Source organism: Neoarius graeffei, chromosome 4 (assembly GCF_027579695.1).
Source record: "Neoarius graeffei isolate fNeoGra1 chromosome 4, fNeoGra1.pri, whole genome shotgun sequence".
In the NCBI taxonomy this organism is placed as follows: Eukaryota; Metazoa; Chordata; class Actinopteri; order Siluriformes; family Ariidae; genus Neoarius; species Neoarius graeffei.
The window spans coordinates 77,432,563-77,453,349 of NC_083572.1; the positions used below are offsets into that span (position 1 = coordinate 77,432,563).

At 41.4% G+C, this 20,787-nt stretch overlaps 1 protein-coding gene across 6 annotated transcripts in view; it reads left to right on the plus strand.

The window, feature by feature from the left end:
* The window catches only part of LOC132885268 (uncharacterized), a 246,238-nt gene that overhangs the window by 35,867 nt on the left and 189,584 nt on the right, over window positions 1-20,787 (plus strand). For 2 of the 6 annotated variants that reach the window (XM_060919750.1, XM_060919752.1), the window contains exons 2-3: window positions 10,762-10,883; window positions 16,370-16,417. In XM_060919750.1, coding sequence (XP_060775733.1) covers window positions 10,762-10,883; window positions 16,370-16,417 — 170 coding nt within the window. The remainder of the gene's footprint in view (window positions 1-10,761; window positions 10,884-16,369; window positions 16,418-20,787) is intronic. The other 4 variants (XM_060919751.1, XM_060919753.1, XM_060919754.1 and 1 more) reach the window with 3 other exon arrangements.

The window sequence follows — 20,787 nt, forward strand, 5'->3', positions numbered from 1 at the left end:
ACCCAGAGGAAACCCACGCAGGCATGAGGAAAACACGAAAGCTCCACACAGAAAGGCCCCCATTGGCCATAAGGTTCAAACCTAAAACCTTCTTGCTGTGAGGCGACAGTGTATATACAGACACAATGTTAAATTGATGGCTATAAATGTCACTTATTTGTTAGCTTATGTAGTTTCATAGCCCCAGTCTAAATCTGAAGAAGCTTTGGATCCCAAACATGTCTTGAGTCATTGACTACTGGTGCTACAGTTGTGGTCAAAAGTTCATCATTGCGATAAATATCATGGCAATATTGGACTTTCAGTGATTTCTTTGAACTGTTCTTTTTCTGTTGCAAAATGTTTGCACAACATACGTCTTTAATAGAAAAATACAAGAATTTGGTGCACAAGTTTTTATTTATTTGGGGTTTTGAAATCAAAGGAAGAAATTAAACAAAGGAAGGATCAAAAGGAAGAAACAAGGAAGAAATTAAACAAAGGAAGGATCAGGTTATCTGACAGCACTGATGATCAGAAGAGAGCAGATCAGACAGCAGAGAAAGAAAGAAGGAAAGAAAGATCACTTGCAGCTTTGGAGAGCAAACTAAAGGCACTGAGCTATTTTTTTCTGCATACAGCACATATGACAGCTGAGGATTGTTACTTTAAATGCCATTTGGCTTAGTCAGATGGTGAATGTGTCTGCACTTGTGTGTGTGTGTGTGTGTGTGTGCACAGTTAACATGTTATTTGAGTGCCTTCATTAGCGCTTCTGAGTCTGTGCTCATTAGTGTGTGTGTGTGTGTGTGTGTGTGTGCGCGCACACATGCGTGCGCATGGACTCTCACTGATAGGGGTAAGAAGAGGACCTGTGATTGCTGGGTGTGGAGTCTGATCAAGGCTGACAGTATTTAACATAATTATGAAAAGCTTCAGTCACAGTGCCATTAAATAAACACCTCTGCGAGGATCTGATATGAGAGAGAGGGTCATATCTCAGTCATAAGGAGATGTGTGTGTGAGTCTTCTCATTACTGCACAGCATGACCCACACATACTTCCTATCTCCCAGCAGTAGGCACTTGCACACACACAAACATGTACATTGACCATACTAAGCTGTATAGTAAGCTAGCATGACTTACACCCGATTTTTCAGAAAACCTATGTTCAACAAAACAACAAATAACTCCAACTCTTAGATGACCCCTTCGGACATAATATGTACAACTGTACACATGAAGTTCCATAGCATGTTTCCTTGTGTCCGAAGGGGATAATCAAACTAATAGTGTGCACTAAGGGCGGCACGGTGGTGTAGTGGTTAGCGCTGTCGCCTCACAGCAAGAAGGTCCGGGTTTGAGCCCCGTGGCCGGTGGGGGCCTTTCTGTGTGGAGTTTGCATGTTCTCCCCGTGTCCGCGTGGGTTTCCTCCGGGTGCTCCGGTTTCCTCCACAGTCCAAAGACATGCAGGTTAGGTTAACTGGTGACACTAAATTGACCATAAGTGTGAATGTGAGTGTGAATGGTTGTCTATGTGTCAGCCCTGTGATGACCTGGCGACTTGTCTAGGGTGTACCCCGCCTTTCGCCCATAGTCAGCTGGGATAGGCTCCTGCTTGCTTGCGACCCTGTAGAACAGGATAAAGCGGCTAGAGATAATAAGATAGTGTGCACTACAAGATACAGCCCCTTGAACTTAGTTTGAACTCACTTATTATTGTTTAGCAAAATTTGTTTGAGCATCTGTGACATGACTTGGCTCGGGTTATCCGACTGTTTTGTCAGGAAGTGTCAAAGGAAAACAACCTCATCCATGGTTCGATCCTGAGCTCAGGTTACTGGCTGAGAGTACATTGAGCACTTTGTGTTCTTGTAGGTTTGATGTTTGTTTTGCAACTTCTGTTTTGTTTTTCATTTGTTTTTGGCTGTCTTTTGAGTTTGTCTGCTATGAATTAATTATAGTGAAGTGGATTTACACATGAGTGGCACAGTGGTGCAGTGGTTAGCGCTGTCACCTCACAGCAAGAAGATTCTAGGTTCAAACCTGGTGGCCGACGGGGGCCTTTCTGTGTGGAGTTTGCACGTCCTCCTTGTGCTTGTATGGCTTTCCTCCCACAGTTCAAAGGCTACGTTTACATTACGTCGAATCAGCGGATCATCAGATTAACGTTCTTAAAACGATTCGCGTTTACACTAAAACCGTTAGCTGTGCACACAGCAACACCAATACACGGATACGCTCGGCTCCGCAGGCATCCTGCGCTCCAAATTACTCCGCCCTGAACAGCGAGTGCCCTCTGGAGGGTGCGCACTCCGGCCCTGCGCAGCTCACACAGCGCACGAGTGAAGTGCACAAGCCACGATTCGGGACTGAGCCGCTGTGTGTGTGATCCCAGTGCATATCACTTACTACGTGCAAGTGGAAGGATGGCAAGCCTAAAGACAATCATAACTACACAAAGGGCAGTATTTGCATCAGTATTTGCAGTATTTTCATACTTTTATACTCTTTAATGAAAGGTGATACAAGGCGGAAGTCCGCGCCGTTTTTCAGCAGTCGCGTCACATGACCAACGCCAGCGAATCAGGAAGGTGGATGTCACAGTGACGTTGTCCAATGAGGACACCAGCTAGAGCTCAGCACAGCGTATTCGCTTATCTCAATGTTTACACAGCACCGGACCAGATACGATCTAGATTGAATACGTGGACGCTGGCGGATTCCCGTTTCCCAGCTTTTCCAGGTGGTTTAATGTAAACGGACAGTGCATCCGCGAAGAAAACGAGACAGATACGGTCTAATGTAAACGTAGCCAAAGACATGTGGATTAGGTCACCTAGCTACTCTAAATTGTCCATAGGTGTGAGTGTCAACGGTTGTTTGTCTCTGTGTTAGTCCTGCAATAGGTTGGTGACCTGCCCAGTGTGTACCTTGGTGGTCTAGATCAGGGGTTCTCAACCTTTTCTACTTTAACATCCACATATTCATACTTGTAACGAGTCGGGGCCCATGAAAAAAGATCCCCAATCATTTTGGCTCATCTACTCTATTCAAATCTAATGATCTATTGTAAAGTGTATTAATGGGATGCAATATCACTCCCTGTTACAGATGAGAGCCCAGGAATTAAATAAATGCAATAAAAACAAACTGGTTTTAATTGTAGGTATTGTATTTAAAACTGTATGGATGTGCCAGAAGCCAACATAAAATCATGCATGCAGGGCATTCTCACTCAGAAGGGATTAATGATCCAAAAGTGGAGTCTGGTCCATTAACACAAGAACTTATTGCCATGTTTGTGTACAGCAAACAAGCAAGTTATTAAAACCAAGAAGTACACTCAAAAGCAGTGGATATAGAAAGCACTCAATGGGATTAGATCCTTACACGCTAACAAAGGATTTTTCCTAGGAGTTGGAAAATTATCCATCCGTTGAGTTCCCCGACATCTCAAACTACCTGGTACTGCAGACATCGTTCTACACAGACACATACCGTAGATGGCAACCTGGAAGAGCATGGAGGAGGACAACTTTTTATATGCAGCTGGGTTAAAGATCTGGGGATCAGGACACTGCACGATAGACGGCGGTAGACGGCTCTAAGTGCAGGAAGAGTGTTTATTAGCAGGCGTGATATTTACAAAAACAAAAGCAAAACAGAAAGCAGAGTATTTAAACAGCATTATAAACATGGCTAGAAACAAACGTGACAGTGATAATGATAATACTTCACAAAGCCTCTGTGAAAACAGTGTCCATATCTGTGCGTTTTGATTGCACTCAAATCAGTATCAGGTGTTTTCCATAACGACTGGGTCCCCAGAGCGCATGCACAACAATCTCCATGAGCATGTGCAGCCGCTTGAGCTGCGCCAGACTCAAGCACACAAAGGCATGATACTTAAGTGTTCACCTGCTGTGTGACCACAACTTTTAGCTCGCCTGTACATCACCATGCATCGCCACCAAAATGGCTCATTTTCATCGATAACCCATCGCAAAGCATCGCGAACTGTAGTGTGACCATAGCTTAATAAGACGGATGTGCCACCAGATGCAACCCAGCAATTGTACCCTACTACAAGTAAAACTTAGCTTCAACTTGAAAAAAAAAAATCGCAGCCCAAGGCCTAGTGGTTGAGAAACACTAGTCTAGATAATGGATGGATTTATATGCAGATTACCAGTATGATGGTATATTTACTTGTTAATCCCGTAAGCTTTCATAACCATATGCATATGTGTACCTTTCCCCCTTCATTTCACTGTACACATTTAATTAATAATTTTGTTCTACATAACTGAATATTAAGCTGGGACTGTAAGGAATTAACATGCACTGCTTTGGCTGGTTTTTTTTTTGTTTGTTTTTTAATAGAGATGCCTTTATTTAAAGTAGCCAAATATGAGAAATTGGACTTGCATTCTTACTTTCATAAATGACTAGAGGCTAAGAGCAATCATTTTAACAAGCCTAGTAGTCTAATCAAATGACAGAACCTCATATTGCTGGTACGGGGTTTTATGCCATTTAATGTTGTCCTCTTTAAAATTGTAATGCTCGATATTGCATTTGACATTTTTCATAATATCTGCTTACAACTTCATATTTTTAAAGGAGACAACATTAAACCAAAATGTTTTGTAATACATTGTGTAATATAAAAAAATCTAGTATTGTAATATTGCAAGCAGTTCAGTCTGGCACAAGGCTGTTTTCAAGTGGTTAAGGTGAGCACCATAACAGTTTTCCTGCTAATGAGACACACAGGCTGGACTCCAGACTATCTGAATCTCCTGCCTCTAATTGCCAGTGTCCTCTGAGAATAAGGCCTTAATAATCAGCTCTGTCTTTACATCTCTCTCTTAGGATTGCCTTGATTATAACCATATGCTCTCGACATCCTCTTAAAAGATAAGGGCATCACTGATGTCATACATTCAGACACGTTTTCCTCCTCTGTCTGAGCACTTGTGGTAAAGCTGAACATTGTGGAGCTAAATGATCCCTCAGGTAATTGTATTTAGAAAGTTAGTAATGGCTCCCTTTCAAAAAGAACTGTCCGTGTTGCAGATATGACTGCAATTAAGGAGTCTAAGGATCCGATGCATGACGTGCCCTTTTAGATGAAGGCCTCTTCTGCATTCCTTGTGGACATTAAGCTCCAAATATGATGTATATGGCGGCATGCATTGGGCAGCCGTGCAGTCTGGGGACAGCCTGAAGATGTGGAAGACGTGCCTGACAAGGTGACAAGAAACAGACACACGCACACACTCCTCCATGGTAGTGTGTATGAGAATGGTTCTCCTCTCACACTGCTCCCTTAGGTTATAGTATTGTAATAGAAAACACATGACTTAAGTAATAAAGCTCTTCTTTATCCCTTGCAAAGAAATATGACTAACGCAAAGCCACTCATATTAATATTGCAGCTATCAAGAATATGGATCTGTATTTGAAACGTCAGTCTTCCAGAAGCATTGACTTCATATGAATATCTCTCATCTTGTTATCTCTAGCCGCTTTATCCTGTTCTACAGGGTCACAGGCAAGCAGGAGCCTATCCCAGCTGACTATGGGCGAAAGGCGGGGTACACCCTGGACAAGTCGCCAGGTCATCACAGGGCCGACACACAGACAACCATTCACACTCACACCTACGGTCAATTTAGAGTCACCAGTTAACCTAACCTGCATGTCTTTGGACTGTGGGGGAAACCGGAGCACCCGGAGGAAACCCATGCGGACACGGGTAGAACATGCAAACTCCGCACAGAAAGGCCCTCGCCGGCCATGGGGCTTGAACCCGGACCTTCTTGCTGTGAGGCGACAGCGCTAACCACTACACCACCGTGCTGCCCATGAATATATCTCTCATGAATATGAATATGCATTCGTATTTATTTTACCATTTTATGGTTATGAACCCTTTGCTCACCTACCTGTCCTAACCATCTCTTTCCTCAGAAGCCTTAAAATGCCTGACTTATTTAGGAGTACCACTGCTAATTCCTCTTATAGTTCATAATATTTACACAGCAAATTAAAATGAGATAATGATTTTTTTTTCCCTGAAAGCACTTAGGTGTTCATGGCTGATGGAGTGTTCATTAAGGGGCAGCCATTGCCTGATGTAATTGCTTATTTTTTTTGCCGCAGATAGTTAATTTGTTCTCTGTTTACGGCGGTTCCCGTATAATTTTCCGTTTAGATCCTATCTGAGGCGGCACCTCGAGTGAATGAGCCTGTTAATGACTTGACAAAAACAGATTCACATCAATCGCTGTTAGGTGTGACAAAATGACAAATTGACAAGGTAATAAGCAGCGCGTGTGAGGCAAGCCGTAGAAGATTTACTCCCACATCTCTCTTGGTGTGCCCTAATCAAATAATTGCCCGGCGCATGGTTAATGTTGCACAAATTATGCCTACATTAACCCAGTAATGGACACACACTAGAGATTGCATTCAGCTGCAAATAATGATGATTATTTTTTCTTCTTCTTTTATCAGCCTTTTATCACATCTAAACTTTTCTATAGATGTGAAACATAGAACTGCTGTTTTTTTTTTAAATTTCTGAATGTACAGTCCCATATTACTTTATGGATATTAAAATTGCTATTTAACATTTATAACCAACCAAAAAGCTTTTGAACTAAAAAAAATGAACTTGTAAGGAGAGCATGCAGCTCAAATTCCTTCTCTCTGGATGTTTTATAATCTGACCAATCTGAGGTTGTACTGTCTATCAGGCTGAGCTTGATTGGCACTTGGTCTTGTTACACCAAGGACTCTGGAAGAGTTAATGGTTATATCGCTTTCTCGGGTAACAAGTATGTAGGTTCAGCCCAAGGAGAGTTGGCAACATTGATACTGTCACAATAGCACTATGACACCAACACTCCTTGGCACCACTATTGACAATATAAGACCTTCATAAAATGAATACATGAATGGTAGAAAGCATTTTCTTTAGCTTGTATAAGCATAATTCCAAGTTTGCTGCTGCTGGCATCATATAATCATTGCTGGATCAAGGAACTTGAGCACCCAAGGACATTTTATGTACTTATAAGTTGAGGTCCTTGAGCTTATAAAAATACCTGTTGGTGAATGAGCTGATTTACAAATTCTACATTGCTCTAAACAATCCGTTGAAGAAGAAGACAATCCCTTGCAGCATGCACAAAACTGCTCTGACTTTTGAAGACTCTGGTTTCAGACTATCTGCTCTCATTAATGGTCCTCCATCTGGTACTGCTGATTGACAAATAGAAAACTTGGAGAAATGAAGCTAGCTGGTGCAAATGCACTTTACAGAGAATTGCAACACTCACCAGCAAAGCCTTTCATTCTGCTCTCCAAGATAGATGATTGTTAAAGGATATCTATGAGGCTGAAGGGTAACATCTAACAAATTGAATCTCCCATCTGCCATATTAAAGGTCGTGACATGCAACAATGCCTCATATGGATCAAATTTAAGTAACCTAGCAGTCAGGATGGTGGAGAGTTTCTTCTGTGGTACACATGGGATAATACCCCCACCTAATTATCTCTTTATTTAGGCCACTTGGGTCTATACAGATTCTGACACCCCCATTGGACATGACTGCCACCAAAGAACTAACCTATTTTGGAGGTTGGTTTAATTCCATTACCATGACCACTCTCTACAAGCTCATCTTTCTTTTGAGTGTTGCCATCAGTCAATGCACAGGATGCAAAGCACATTTGCCTGGCAAAACTACATTTCATTGCCAGCTCAGAAAAGACATCCAGTCCAGCTGGTACATTTTGCATTAATGAGGCGTTGCCAGCACTGGCTATTTTGCGTTTTTCAGGGTCATTCTTTGGGGGAACTAATAATTAGATTTACAGCACATTCTCATGATATGTTCACAATTTCAGACTCTGCTGTCTAACTGGGGAGGCCAATTGGTTGTAGCTTCTGATTAAAATAAATATGAAGTACTTTGATTGAAGGGCAGCATGGTGGTGTAGTGGTTAGCAATGTTGCCTCACAGCAAGAAGGTTCTGGGTTTAAGCCCAATGGCTGATGGGGGCCTTTCTGTGTGGAGTTTGCATGTTGTCTGTGTGGTTTTCCTGGTGCTCCGGTTTCCCCCACAATCCAAAGACATGCAGGTTAGGCTAATTAGTGGCTCTAAATTGACCATAGGTGTGAATGGTTGTTTGTCTCTATGTGCCTGCAATGATCTGGCAACTTGTCCAGGGTGTACCCCGCCACTCACCCATAGTCAGCTGGAATAGGCTCCAGCTTGCCTGTGACCCTGCACAGGATAAGTGGTTACAGATAATTGATGGATAGTGCTTCAACTCACCATGGCAGTCTACAATAAGTGTGCTGCACTTTGAATGTGTGTCTATTCTGAATGGTACATCCTGAAACAGAATTTTGACTTTCACTGTCCATTTAACTCTTTCACCAATAGCTGCCATATTATCTGTCTGTGTCAGATACATATCCATAACTTCATGATCTAGAGAAGGTTATGCTGCTTCCAAATTATATTGCTCATTTGCCATCCAACCAGCCATCTGGTGATTTGGTAAGAACATGGACATGCTTTAGCAGGATTTCCTCCAGTTCAGACACTTTCTGACCTTGTATCCTGATTTGTTGTACTCACCCAGCACACTGTGGTTGATTAATTCTGATAGATGCTGCACACTCTTTTGCAACATTGACTATTTTGATTTGCCTTTACAACACTTCGTACAGCTGAGAAAGTTCAACTGCCAGGTCTTCACTCTTATCTAAAACCTTTCCTGTACTTTCTTTTCCCACACTCCTGCAATTACGGAGTTTATCAACATGTCATCTGGGTCAGCGTACTCCCAGTCTCAAAGTAGGAGTCACAAATCCTGTGCAAAGTGATCAAAGCTCTCACCCACACCATGCTTCCTATGTCTGAAACTATGCCTGGCTAAATAGTAGTTAGCAACTTATCCAGTACTTTAATGGGATCTGCCTTCTCACTGTCACCTCATTCTGGTGTCTTGGAATTTCTCTGCCTTGCTTGCCAATCTATGTGTCTAGTCTGCTCACTGGATCAGTGTGAGTTCAGGCAGAGGGCCATCTAAGACAAAATGTAACGAGGATTTAAAACTAGAGTCGTATGCTTATTGCAATCAGCGTTTACTGATATTAGCAGGTCTCACTGTTCACAACTTTGGAATCCAATTACAACGAGTCATACAGTTCAGCTAAATTCAATTCAATTTGATTGGGTAACTTTTTAACAATAGACACTGTCACAAAGCAGTTATAAAGAAATCTGGAGCAGATCTAGATCCTTAATGAGAAAGCCAGAGGCAACAGTGTCAAAGGCAAACTCCCTGAGATGACACGAGGAAGAAATCTCAGGAGGATCCAGACTCCAAAGGGGATCAGTACTATTCTGGATGTGTGTAGAAAAGTAAAGGCAAACAGTATGAAGTGTGTTGAAAGGATGTTCAGTTTGAGCATATTGAGAATAGGAGTCCTGGGATGAGGACAAGACTTTATGATTACAGCAGCAACAACAAATTGATTGATTAATTGATTAAAAATGATGATATATTAGATCTTCTCCTTTAATACAAGTGATATAGCTGAAAAATGTACACTTTTTTAGCAAATAACTAGTCTGAGTAAATATGCTGGTAATGGATAATCAGCAAATCACAAAACAAATTCATGACAGATACATGATGGATGGATGGATGGATGGATGGATGGATGGATGGATGGATAAATAAATGAAGTTATATGCACCCTAGGTACCCTTACCTTCATGCCAGAAAGAATCAAAATCAGTGAAGAATTGAGGGAGAAGAAGCAATTTGTGTGGAAACTGTTCATTAGGGCTTAATTATTCCATATCTTCATTATTAATTGCAATTATGCAAACTTGGGTAGAAGGTATATGCACCTCAGGCAGACCTACCTTCCTGCCAAAAAGAATAAAAATCGGTGAAGAACTGAGAGAGAAGAAGCGATTTTCGTGAAATGTGGACGACGTTGGACGGATGACGGACAACACATGGTGGCATAAGCTCATTGCCTGTCGGCCGGATGAGATAATAAATGGATGGACAGCTGAAAGTACATATAGATAGGTTGACTTTATTGAGTTTTATTGACCTCTGCTCACTGCAGCATCAGATTCGTGTTATTGGTTGACAGGAGCAGAACCTGAGGTGGTTTTCTGTGGTTGTCGTAGCCCATCCGCTTCAATGTTCAGTATGTTGTGTTTTCCGAGATACTGTTCTGCTCACTGTAGTTGTAAAAGTATTTATTTGAGTTACTGTTGACTTCTGTCCTCCGATAGCTCTCATCAATGAGGCATTTCCACCTGTAAAACTGTCACTCACAATGGGGTTTTTTTATGTTGTATTTTTCACTCCATTCTGTGTAAAATCTACAGACTGTTGTGTGTGAAAATCCCAGGAGACCAGAAGTTTTTGAAACATACAAGTCAACCAGTCTGGTACTGAAATCCATGCCATAATCAGTCTCAATCATACTGTGATCACATTTTCCTCATTTGGATGTTTGAGATGAAAATTAACTGAAGCTCTTGACCTGTTGGTATGATCTTCTGCAATGCATTAAAAGGATTTTACAGGCTCTATTCAAGAAACTCGCTTACAGTAGGTGATGTTCTGTTCTGCAGTCCTGTGCTGATGAGTATATTTTTGCTGACATTGATTTATTTATTTCCTGTTGTTTTCTTTCTTTCTTTGTTTTTTTTTTTTGCAGAAACTCCTGAGTGCTTCATCTGTAGAGATGTGCAGCTGGTGGACGGAGAACAACTGAAAAGGTTTTGTGACTGCAAGAACCTTGTGGCACATCATGGTTGCCTGCTTACTTGGGTCAGAACGGTATGCTTTCTTTAGTTTACACACAAACTTTCTTTATTTTGCACACCTGTGCTGACCAAATGTGCTGTATATCCAGGCAAGTGCACACCTGGTCTTGGTGCAATACTTAGCCATGCATTTTCTGTGCACAGTTTGGTCTAATCAGCATGTACAAAAAAATAAAAGACACCAAGTAGAAAGTTAGCTTACACATTCCTTGTAATTTTTCATTTTTAATTAAGGCCTCTGAAAGGCTGGTTGGGTGTGTTGGTTGGAGGCATGTCTGGGTGTTTTTTATCATGTAGTCAAGGCTGCGTTAGGTCCTGCAGGTGGAGGTGGTAGGGGAGCTGCTCTCACCCCAGGACTAGTGATGAATACACACACAGTATCGTTCATCATCGCTGCACATCGGCCATCAATAGCCCATCGCTGTGATTAACTGCAGCGGATAGGTGTTGTAGTTAGTTCTGTTTAATTAAACTCCATGCTCAGTGCAAACACAAATGGATTTCAACCCTGAAAAAAGGAAGAAAGACATCCCTAATGGAGGTTGTCCCAAACTTTCTCTAAAATATTGCATAAAATTGATGTAACAGCGGTTCTTCCTACCTAGCGGCACTGTTTTTATTGCCACAATAGAAAAGTGACTTAAGCACAAATCATGCATCTCCATCCGACAAGGAACGTGCAGGCCAGAGCTGAAAAAAGGAGCTTCAGTATGGTTAAGTAATGGGAGTAATTAGCAGGACCTCCCAGTATGAAACTGTATAAAGAAGAATAAAATGAAGGCAAAAGCTCTTTTTGATTGGGCATGGTTGTTTAGATTGTGACAGGAATCTGCCAACACAGCAATCGCTTGTCCCAATAGTTAATACTGCTTTATGGGTTTTGCGTCTTTTGATGAAAGTCTCGCTAAATCCTGTTTATGCAGTTGCCGTTTCATAAACACTGGCTCTCTGATTTGAAGACCGCCACAAATCCCAGCATGCTTTTTCAAAACAGTCGTGTACACACACACACACACACACACACACGCGCGCGCGTACATATACACGCAAATGACTCGTCTGTTGTTTTCCACATGAAATTGAAACCAGCGGATCTCCTTCATCATCATGCCGAAACTATTCCAAAATAGAGCACTCAAATCCACAGCGAGATTATGATGATCAAAAGACACATTTTTCCAAAGTGACAAAGGATTTGTCTTCGTTTTATAGCCTGCTTAGCTCATGCTGGGAGATTCCGTTTTGTTCTTCTCCCTAAATAATAAATGGGTTTTCTTATTGTATATGCAGAAAGAATATATCATTTATACTGTGCACACATAATTATGAACTTTTAAAATCTGTCCCACATATTTCTGGGTAAAATTACTCCAGTGTTTGGTTAAACCATTTGCCTGTATTTGACAACCCAGAATAGCACTCGATGTGTGCAGCTGAAAGATGTATTAGAAAGTCTAAGTGCTGAATATCTCATGTGTGTGTAGCAATAGTGAGTGTTGGCATGGTACAGGAGTCATCTGTCCTGTAGCTGTTATACACCAAAGTCTTGTCTGCGCGGTTTACTCACACACGCACACCTCTTAAAATGCAAAATTAAAAGCGAGCAGAGAAAAAGAGAGACAATAAAAGGAAAAGAGAATGGAGGGAAGAGAAGAGAAACAAAAAAGGGGAGGAAAAGACGAGAATGGAAGCCATCGTCTCCCTTTATTTAGTCACTTTTTGTACATACACTAAATATTTCTAGGTATTTTTATTTGATGGATGCTGTTTGGGGGAAAATAGGAATGTATACTACTCGAACCCACCTTAATTGTTCCCAATATATGCCTATTACGTTTAATTATAAAATCCCGTAGTTAGTTTGGGTGATGGTGGCACGGTGGTGTAGTGGTTAGCACTGTTGCCTCACAGCAAGAAGGTCCGGGTTTGAGCCCAGTGGCTGACTGGGGCCTTTCTGTGTGGAGTTTGCATGTTCTCCCCGTGTCTGTGCGGGTTTCCTCCGGGTGCTCCAGTTTCCCCCACAGTCCAAAGACATCCAGGTTAGGTTAATTGGTGGCTCTAAATTGACCGGAGGTGTAAATGTGTGTGTGAATGGTTGTTTGTCTGTATGTGTCAGGCCTGTGATGATCTGGCGACTTGTCCAGGGTGTAACCCACCTCTCACCCATAGTCAGCTGGGATAGGCTCCAGCTTGCCTGCGACCCAGGCCTGCACAGGATAAGTAGCTACAGATAATGGATGGATGGATAGTTTGGGTGGTATGGTGGCACCTCTGTACAGAGTTTCACACATTCTCCCCATGTCCATGTGAGTTTCCTCCAAGTTCTCAGGATTCCTTTGTGCACCCCCCAAAAAAACAAAAAAACAAACAAAAAAAACCCCACACACAAAAAAAAAAACACGTTGGTAATTTGCCTCAAGATGTGAGCAAGTGTGTGTGTGTGTGTGTGTGTGTGTGGTGCTGGATTGGCATCTCATCTGGCGTTCCTCACACCCAGTGTTCCCAGGATTAGGCTATGGATCCACCATAACCCAGACCAGTATTTACTGAAGATGAATGAATGAATGAATGAATGAATGAATGGTTAGCTTGGTTAGTTACTTATATCAAGCACTACCAACTTCAGGAGAGGCAACAAAGCTATATAATGTAAGTGTAGGGCTGACTTATCTCCACAATTATATTGTTATACTGTGTAATTAAAAATCAGGAAAAGGGGAAGGGGTGTAAGGAAACTGAGAAAATACGAACAAAATGGGGAGGAGAGGAAGACAGTGTTGGAGAGATGAGGAGAGGAGAGAAAATAAGAAGAGTGGAGACAGGACAGAAGAGAGAAGAGAGCAGAGGAAAGTAGGAGTTGTGTGCCTCCGACAGTCAAACTGAACTCAGTGATTGACCTGTCACTTCTCGTCTGATAGATATCTCCCCGAAAAGCAGGTCAGCCGCGTCCACCTAAAGTGCCTCTTAACTGCATTTTATGAAGCCAGAACATGTAATCCAATAACCATTTGACTCGTGAGTGCTTTGTGCCATGAAGCTTCCAATGAGAGCATGTAGGCCTACTGATACTACTCTTAAAAGCAGCCTGGGTGAAGAAAAAAGAGATAATAAAGCAAAGTCCATGTCCTTATCTCGGTTCACTAAGAACATTTACTGACTGGTTAATAATGACAAAGTGATCCGATAAGTAAAGACCAAAAAAAAAAAAGAACCCAAACAAACCAACCAACAAACTAAAAACCCTCAGTCCTTTATTTGCATTCTTTTGTGTTATTGTAGTAGCTTTGAAAGAATGTATTGTGTGTCTGTGTGTCATGGTGGAGAAAAAATTGCATGCGCTTGGCATCTTTTTTTAGGCCAGTGCAAAAACCCCCAACCCAAACCCCATCCAGGTTCAGAGAGACAAATAGCACGACACAAAAACTAATTAACAACCAGGAAGTAGTTAAGAGATGCAGCAGAGCGCCAGAGGCCTGATTTAAATATAGGGCCCGAGTCAGTGACTGAGTGGGCCTGGGAGATCCTGCCTCCTCTCGGCACACAGCTCAATGATCTTTGACCCTCATTAGGAGCAGGACGCTCCTAGTAGAGAGAGAGAGAGAGACTCTCGACAGAGTACAAGGACGTAGAAGGCATTAGGACAACCAAAACTAGGATCAGGCTTGTGGTGTAGGCAGTGGATGTAGCAAAAGAGCCATGAACCATCTCTTTTCAAATCGAATTGTGGCAACATATACTATATCTTTATGAGAGTGAATGGCAAGATTAAAAATACTTAGCTTTAAAAAAAAAAAAAAAACACCCTTCACGAGCCCTCCTGCTCTTTGGAGGATGTTTTTTGTTAAGTGAAATTCATATAAGAAAAAAAAAAGAATGAATTCTGATTGAGTAAACAAACAAACACACAAATAAGGCAAATGATGAAAGGTAAGTTTTGGATTGTCCTTATTTAATTTAATGACTCATTATGTTTATTAGAGCATCTCAGCCCAAACACATACAGCTCATTTTAAAAGATACATTAGTCCTGTTTTGCTAAAACATGTCATTTTGTCCCTGAAAGACAAAAGGGGTTGATACTGGATTGAGATACCACAGAACAAGAACAATATCATCCATTACTGCTCAGTATAAAGCTCATGTCAAAACCACCGCAATCATTCGCTCCATATACCGACATATGAATATGTTTTCCATTCTTGTATGAAAGGGCTGACATCTGTTTTCAGTCTACTGCAGTTAATGGAAGTGATCTTACGTGAAAAATAATACTCTTTTCAAAATATGTAATTCAATCCATATGAAATAGACCTCAGAGTTATGGAGCAAATGACAAGGGAAAAATAGTGGATATGATTATGGTTGGCCAGATGCAGCGCAGTCTGTAAAATGCTAACAACTGCCTAAATTTAGCCTGTGCTCGGCACTGGCTTCTGAGAAGTGGCCTTGGCTAAATGATGTTTAGGATTTTTCAAAGACTTGCTTGCGAGGATAAAACAGTTTTATACGCTGGATTCAGTAAAAGTAACTTAACCACAGTTCCTTAAGCTCCCTACCTTCTGCATATTGCATTTAGAGATATTGGCGTAACATGATATGTTATATATTTGCATTCACAAAGTTAAAGTCTTTTATTTCTGTTCTGTAAATAAACAAGAGGATGGAAAATTTTGGAGAAGTTTATTTTACTGTAGCTTAATTACAAGTTTCAGAACATCATGTTTTGTATTTCATTTGTTTAAAAAAAAACCCTGATCTCTTTTCTTTCTCTCCTCATACCAAAAGCTCTTATGATCAAGCCAAAGCAAAATTGTATTCGTGTGCTTGAGGCGTGAGTGTTGCGTTTACGAAGCATCCGTGCCTTGGTGGGCGTATGAAGAATGCACGCGGTTAAGTGGACTCCGTGTGCTGAGAGTAATCCTAAGTGGACGGGTTTAGATGTCATATTTCTCTCTCACTCTCTCATGGCTTGATAATTCTCATCATTGCAAACACACATGCATTTCCATTCATTAGCCAAACACTCTCAGCAATCAGGCCAGTGCGCCAGGGGGCAACGGGCCCCTTGTAAAATCACATCGCTTAATAGCACTGTTCCATAATTATATGCCATTAACATCTATCAAAATGAGCTCCCGCATGTCAGGCATATAAGCTCTGGATTTAGCCATCTCTCTCCCTCTCTCACCCACTCTCTCTCTGCATGTCTTTCCATTACCATGTCCAGCATTTAGAAGGATAAATCTGGCTAATTGCTAATGAGTAGCTTTTATTCTATGAGGTCCTTAATTATTTAGGTAATTAAATTACATGCAGTGTAGAAAGCATTCTATATATCTGCTCTTCTATCCATATCTCTCTGCTGGTGCATGATCACACAAAGGTAAACATGAGCATCTATAACTTTAATAACATTAAAAAAAACTGTCAGCATTTGAAAATGTGCTAGATGTATGTCAGTTTACTTGGTAGAGAGATTGTAATGTTCTTTTATTGTAGGGGCTGAAGAGGGAGGATCGAATGAGGTGTCGCGTGTGTAACGCAGAGGTAAGGCCTGTTAAATTCTCAAATCTGATTGGTTAGAAGATGTGGATTAATATTCCATAACAGCAGCATGAACAGTAGTCCTGGATATATAGTAATACAAGTCAAACTTTTGGACACCCCTTCTAATTCAATAGTTTTTCTTTATTTTTATTCATTAAAAGACACTTCATGTCTTAAAGTAATGATGAATGTCGCGTCTCTTCACTTAGTTGAGCGGTTCTTGACATAATATGGATTACTACAGTTGTGGAATAGGGCTATTTACTGTATTTTTATTATTTGCTATTTATTGTTTGATCTCAAACACATTAAGAAGGCAAGAACTTGCACTAATTAACTTTTGACAAGGCACCTGTTAATTGATAAGCATTCCAGGTGACAACCTCATGAACCTGGTTAAGATAATGCCAATAGTGTGTAAAGTGTTGTCAAGGTAAACGCTGGCTACGTTGAAGAATCTAAAATATGATATGGGGCAGCACGGTGGTGTAGTGGTTAGCACTGTCGCCTCACAGCAAGAAGGTTCTGGGTTTGAGCCCAGTGGCTGACAGGGGCCTTTCTGTGTGGAGTTTGCTTGTTCTGCCCGTGTCTGCGTGGGTTTCCTCCGGGTGCTCCGGTTTCCCCCACAGTCCAAAGACATGCAGGTTAGGCTAATTGGTGGCTCTAAATTGACCGTAGGTGTGAATGTGAGCGTGAATGGTTGGTTGTCTCTATGTGGATGACCTGGCGACTTGTCCAGGGTGTACCCCGCCTCTCGCCCATAGTCAGCTGGGATAGGCTCCAGCTTGCCTGCGACCCTGCACAGGATAAGCGGCTACAGACAATGGATGGATGGATAAAATATGAACCGTGTTTTATTTTTTAACGCTTTTTTTGTTTACCATATAATTTCATATGTTATTTCATAGTTTTTATGTCTTCAGTATAAATAATCAAAATACAGAAAAGCCTGTGAATGAGCAGGGGTGTACAAACGTTTGTCTGGTACTGTATTTCAAATCACAACTTTATATTAACCCACTTATTTTGATACATTATCATTGCTATACTAACAGCACATTCACTAGTTTGGTGGACACTTCACAAACTCTAAGGATAACAACAAACAGGTTATTTCATGAAGAAAATATCTCAGCCTTGATATGGTGAAGCTTTATTTAAACATTTATAGAAGTAGTCTCTTGTGTCAATTTGTAATAGTCAGTAAGTTTTTCCACTACTAGAGGTTCTTCAGTTCAGTTTCTTTGGCATGACAAGTTGTGTTTACTACTTCTTCTTCTTCTTATTATTATTATTGGCTCATCCGGCCGACAGGCAATGAGCTTATGCCATAATGTGTTGTCCATTGTTCATCTGGCATCGTCCACGTTTCACGAAAATCTCTTCTTCTCTCTCAATTCTTCACTGATTTTTATTCTTTTTGGCAGGGAGGTAGGTCTGTCTGGGGTGCATATAGTTTCTACCCAAATTTGCATAATTGCAATTAATAATGAAGATATGGAGTAATTGAGCCCTAACGAGTAGTTTCCACACAAATCGCTTCTTCTCCCTCAATTCTTCAGATTTTGATTCTTTCGGGCATGAAGGTAGGGGTACCTAGGGTGCATACAACTTCTACCCAGATTTGCTTCTTTACAATTATTAATGAAGTTATGGACTAATTAATCCTTAATGAGCAGTTCAACAAAAAATCGCTCCTTCTTGGTCAATTCCTCACAGTTTTGGATTCTTTCTGGCAAATAGGTTGGTATTCCTTGGGTGTATAGAGCTTCTATATATAGCTTGTATATAGTGCATATAGCTTGCAACATTTATTGTGAAAGGTGGCCCACTTTAGATCATTCCTTCTGGACTAGACGGGGCTGGGGTGAGCTACACCATCATTGACGGTCTCATTATTATTATTATTATTATAAATTGGAGAGAACAGGAGAACAAAGATACTGTGGAAAAAAGGTGACTGTTTATCGCTGTTATAACACAAGTGATAACAGGATGTTTCACAACATTAAATGTAACTATAAATGGACAAAGAGTATGATGTAACATTAATTATCCATCCATTATCTGTAGCCGCTTATCCTGTACAGGGTCGCAGGCAAGCTGGAGCCTTTCCCAGCTGACTATGGGCGAGAGGCAGGGTACACCCTGGACAAGTTGTCAGGTCATCACAGGGATGACACATACAGACAAACAAGCATTCACACTCACGGTCAATTTAGAGCCACCAATTAGCCTAACCTGCATGTCTTTGGACTGTGGAGGAAACTGGAGCACCCGGAGGAAACCCACACAGACACGGGGAGAACATGCAAACTCCACACAGAAAGGCCCCCATCGGCCACTGGGCTCAAACCCGGACCTTCTTGCTGTGAGGCAGCAGTGCTAACCACTACACCACCGTGACATTAATTAATAAATAAAAAATGTTATTAGTAGTGAATTGCTTTGTCACTATAAGAAGAATACATCAGTTTGGGACATGTTGTTATAGGAAAATACACTCCATTGTTGATGATTTACCTGTAATAGCACACCTTTTTATTCATTAAACATATTGGGCCTTTTATACTGGCACTGTTTTTGTCCGAATCTTTGTTTTCATGTATGCAGGAGCACCTCCATAAGAATCTTATTGGCAGTAAATTTAGTACAGTTAAATGGATACAGAAGAAAAAGAATTGCCTGCCTTTTAGTTTATAGTTTCCCAGGGCCAAGGCATTATAAACACTGCCAGTTGGATTGAAGCACAAGGCCACCATCACAAATCTTGAGTGTGTACATGTTCAGTGAGTTAGCAGGGCTGTTCTGTCCTCTCCCAGCAGAGAGTATTTAAGTCATTAATGGGACATCGTCTCCTGGAACAGAGCGAAACCCGCCGATTCAGCCCACTAATAGAACTAATGAGCAATCAGCTCTCTCTCCCACTCCGGTTCGGGCTGGTCTAAAAGCGGCCATGATGGTTATGCGTTTTATATGCCTTAGGATTATCTGCTAATAATGTGCCAGGACACCCACGGTGGAGGAGGGGAAATGAATGATCATAATATTTGGGACGGGAGGTGAGCGATGTAATTTCCCAATGCATATTCAGTGTGTGAGCTGAAATTTAGCGCTCAGTCCCCCAATACCTCCATGATGCTAATTCTATGAGGCTGTATCACGCGGCACTGCAGGAACTCATTTGTGGGAAATGACAGATGTTGATGTGGCGACACACAGGAGGTCAGCACTTCGGTATGGCTCATGTGTGAGGCACAGCATCCTACTTTTCTGTTGGCCCATGTTATGATTTTAGGTGTGTATTCATGCTAACATTCCAGCTGAACTCTGTGAAAGGCAGTAAACAGGAGTGACTACATTAAAGAGTGTGTATGAATTGTTTTTTGTTTGTATTTTTACAGGAAGGTTTTCTTTTACGTCAACTGACTAGAGAAAATGCACAAGGATGTTACCCGTTTTGTTGTGTTTTGCCTTGCATTTGGAAAAGTGTTTTTTTTTTCTTTTGAAAAGTATAGAAGTATGAAAACTAGCAAAAGCAAAGGCCCTTTGAATCATGAAATTCAGTTTGTCTTTGAAGGTTTTCAGACATGTTGTTTCATTTGAATGTGTTTAGAAATGTTTCAAGTCTCTTTCTAAGGTGCTTCAGCAGAACTGATGAACAGATTCAATCCTTCAGCCATCCTTGTGTGAGTTGAAAACCAATGCAAAATGTCATATCTTATGTGAATTAAAAAAAAAAAATTCCAATCTGAATCAGGATGCACAGTTCGTTCATATAAATACATTTATTTATTTGACAATATGCTCCATTTTATCTAGACATGTCTTCAAGAATTTATTCCCAGTTTACCTGCCTTAGCTTACTACTAATAGACAACATTATCTTATTTCTTTCTCATCTCATCTCATTATCTCTAGCCGCTTTATCCTGTTCTACAGGGTCACAGGCAAGCTGGAGCCTATCCCAGCTGACTACGGGCGAAAGGCGGGGTACACCCTGGACAAGTCGCCAGGTCATCACAGGGCCGACACACAGACAACCATTCACACTCACACCTACGGTCAATTTAGAGTCACCAGTTAACCTAACCTGCATGTCTTTGGGGGAAACCGGAGCACCCGGAGGAAACCCACGCGGACACGTGGAGAACATGCAAACTCCACACAGAAAGGCCTTCGCCGGCCACGGGGCTCAAACCCGGACCTTCTTGCTGTGAGGCGACAGCGCTAACCATTACACCACCCTGCCACCCCTTATTTCTTTCTTTAAAAAAAAAATCAATTCTGATCCTTTGCTGTCAGTTAAGTCTGTGCCTCTCTTCCTGAGCAAGCCCTTGTCCGACCTGGTGCACCACAGCACACAGTCT